This window comes from Salvelinus sp. IW2-2015, linkage group LG16 (genome assembly GCF_002910315.2).
Source record: "Salvelinus sp. IW2-2015 linkage group LG16, ASM291031v2, whole genome shotgun sequence".
NCBI lineage: Eukaryota > Metazoa > Chordata > Actinopteri > Salmoniformes > Salmonidae > Salvelinus > Salvelinus sp. IW2-2015.
Genome location: NC_036856.1, coordinates 7,074,137 through 7,077,597, shown reverse-complemented (window position 1 = coordinate 7,077,597; position 3,461 = coordinate 7,074,137). Strand labels below are relative to the sequence as shown.

The 3,461-nt window shown below is 44.0% G+C and overlaps 1 protein-coding gene across 1 annotated transcript in view; it reads right to left on the bottom strand.

The window, feature by feature from the left end:
* The window catches only part of frem1b (Fras1 related extracellular matrix 1b), a 73,268-nt gene that overhangs the window by 44,961 nt on the left and 24,846 nt on the right, over positions 1 to 3,461 (bottom strand). Inside the window, 1 exon segment of the mRNA XM_070447489.1 lies at positions 2,622 to 2,816. Within this exon segment, the coding sequence (XP_070303590.1) occupies positions 2,622 to 2,816 (195 nt within the window).

Sequence of the window (3,461 nt, the reverse complement as noted above, 5' to 3'; positions counted from 1 at the left end):
TACTCCCCATCTCCTAACACCCTTCTTAGTCCTCTCATTCTCTCCCAATGGTCACTGTTCCCTATTGATAACCACAAAGTTGCCGGTCACACACAGGGGGCTTTATGGTCCAATCCCTCTTCTTGGCTCGGGCTCTAGCGAGAGACGTTCCCTTGCCGTCCCCAGGAATCCATGTGTGTTTTGTGTGTGTGTGTGTGTGTGGGGGGACACAATGCTCGCCCTGCTGCCTCTCCCAGTACAGAGTGTGTGTGCTCAGGCTGATTAAGAGATTCTCGCTAGCGCAATGCCTTCTACCACCTGCCACCGAGCTCCCCGCTTCAAAGCAMAGGGCAGGCTGGGAAATTACTGAGCGTGTGTTTACCGGCATTGAGGGGATTGTGATTATCACAAAGTAGTTAAACCTTTACACAACAATAGAACTGATGTGATGGGGAATCTTGTCTTGTTCGATGCACCCAGCTCCCCATAGAGCGGCATTGACAAGACAAAGAAAGATGAGGTGTCTCTGGTATTCCCTTGTTTACACCTAGAGCAGAGGTGTCCAGGCTTCAACGTGGCCTGCGGGTGGTTGGAGTAAAAATACTAATAATATTTTTTTTTTAATACAAGATGTTCATTTTTTCTTTTGGGGGGAAAAGGAACTTAATATACTTTCAAATGACTGAAAAAAAAAAAAAACTGTGGAGAACAATAATGGACCTACATTTATGCAGTTTCTTGTGGCCMCTAGCTTGCTAATAATCACCAAAATTAAAGCCAGCAGTCAGGGAGTATCAAAAATTCAGAAAATTATGGATAGACTATCTTTCGTATATTTTGACGGCGAGGAAATATAGCCAATTTTCAGTGCGGCCTTCCAGACCTCGTTAAAGACCCAATGCGGCCCCCTTAGGGCAAAATTAGTTTGACCACCCTGATCTAGAGCCATATATAGAGTGTGTCTAAATATGTCTCTCTATGTTTCTATAAATGGCTCTCTTTAAAATGTCTTTATCTACAGCTTTATATGTCTTTTTCTATACAAGTATATACGGCTCATATGTTTCTCTCGATATAGAGTGTGTATCTATATAAACTCAGCAAAAAAAGAAACATCCCTTTTTCAGGACCCTGTCTTTCAAAGATAATTCGTAAAAATCCAAATAACTTCACAGATCTTCATTGAAAAGGGTTTTAACACTGTTTCCCATGCTTGTTCAATGAACCATAAACAATTAATGAACATGCACCTGTGGAACGGTCGTTAAGACACTAACAGCTTACAGACGGTAGGCAATTAAGGTCACAGTTATGAAAACGCAGGCCACTAAAGAGGCCTTTCTACTGACTCTGAAAAACACCAAAAGAAAGATGCCCAGGGTCCCTGCTCATCTGCGTGAACGTGCTTTAGCATGCTGCACACGGAGGCATGAGGACTGCAGATGTGGCCAGGGCAATAAATTGCAATGTCCGTACTGTGAGACGCCTAAGACAGAGCTACAGGGAGACAGGACGGACAGCTGATCGTCCTCGCAGTGGCAGACCACGTGTAACAACACCTGCACAGGATCGGTACATCRGAACATCACACCTGCGGGACAGGTACAGGATGGCAACAACAACTGCCCGAGTTACACCAGGAACGCACAATCCCTCCATCAGTGATCAGACTGTCCGCAATAGGCTGAGAGAGGCTGGACTAAGGACTTGTTGGCCTGTTGTAAGGCAGGTCCTCACCAGACATCACAGGCAACAATATCGCCTATGACAGGACTGGCAAAAAGTCCTCTTCACTGACGAGTCGCGGTTTTGTCTCACCAGGGTGATGGTCGGATTCACGTTTATCGTTGAAGGAATGAGCGTTACACCGAGGCCTGTACTCTGGGATCGATTTGGAGGTGGAGGGTCCATCATGGTCTGGGGCGGTGTGTCACAGCATCATCGGACTGAGCTTGTTGTCATTGCAGGCCATCTCAACGCTGTGCGTTACAGGGAAGACATCCTCCTCCATGTGGTACCCTTCCTGCAGGCTCATCCTGACATGACCCTCCAGCATGACAATGCCACCAGCCATACTGCTCGTTCTGTGCATGATTTCCTGCAAGACAGGAATGTCAGTGTTCTGCCATGGCCAGCGAAGGGCCCAGGACACTATCCTGTCTCGGAGCACTATGGACAATTKATTTGACCTAATGGCTTGGTTTTTGACATGCACTGTCAACTGTGGGACTTTATATAAACAGGTGTGTGCCTTTCCAAATCATGCCCAATCAATTGAATTTACCACAGGTGTACTCCAATCAAGTTGTAGAAACGTCTCAAGGGTGATCAATGGAAACAAGATGCACCTGAACTCAATTTCAAGACTCATAGGAAAGGGTCTGAATACTTATATAAATAAGGTATTTCTGTTTTTTATATTAACCTATTTTTGCTTTGTCATTATGGGGTAATGTGTATAGATTGATGAGTAACATTTTTAATTCAATCAATTTTAGAATAAGGCTGTAAAGTAACAAAATCTGGAAAAGGGGAAGGGGTCTGAATACTTTCCGAATGCACTATATGTCTCTATATATGTATCCATTTGAACCCATACCCCAGTATTGTCCCTTTCTGACATTGAAGTGAAAGTGTGTTACCCATGGTGATGACTGGGGCCTTGTTGTTGACAGGAAGCACCGTCACATTGAGGTCGTAAACAGGAAGTGTCCCGTGGAGAGGTACGGGTGGTGGCAGGGCATCTCCATGGCAACAGCTGTCCATGCCCCCTGCTTCTCCGTCCGACACGATGAGAGTGACCGAGTCAGACACGGGACTGGCTCCAATCTCGCCCCCTATTAGTCAGAGGAAAACAGGAAGTTAACGTATGTAACAGTGTGTTAACTGGTTACTGGTTGATAGACCCATGAAGGGGATGATTAAGATCACTTTAGTTGTCAATTGTACACAAAGTCCAACCCAAATTTTACTTCTGCTTCATTTTAACCCAAAGACACACATACAGTTGAAGTCGGAAGTTTACATACACTTAGGTCGGAGTCATTAAAACTTGTTTTTCAACCACTCCACAAATTTCTTGTTAACAAACTATAGTTTTGGCAAGTTGGTTAGTACATCTACTTTGTGCATGACACAAGTAATTTTTCCAACAATTGTTTTACAGACAGATTATTTCTCTTATAATTCACTGCATCACAATTCCAGTGGGTCAGAAGTTTACATACACTAAGTTGACTGTGCCTTTAAGCAGCTTGGATAATTCCAGAAAATGATGTCATGGCTTTAGAAGCTTCTGATAGGCTAATTGACATCATTTGAGTCAATTGGAGGTGTACCTGTGGATGTATTTCAAGGCCTACCTTCAAACTCAGTGCCTCTTTGCTTGATATCATGGGAAAATCAAAAGAAATCAGCCAAGACCTCAGAAACAAAATTGTAGACCTCCACAAGTCTGGTTCATCCTTGGAAGCAATTTCCAA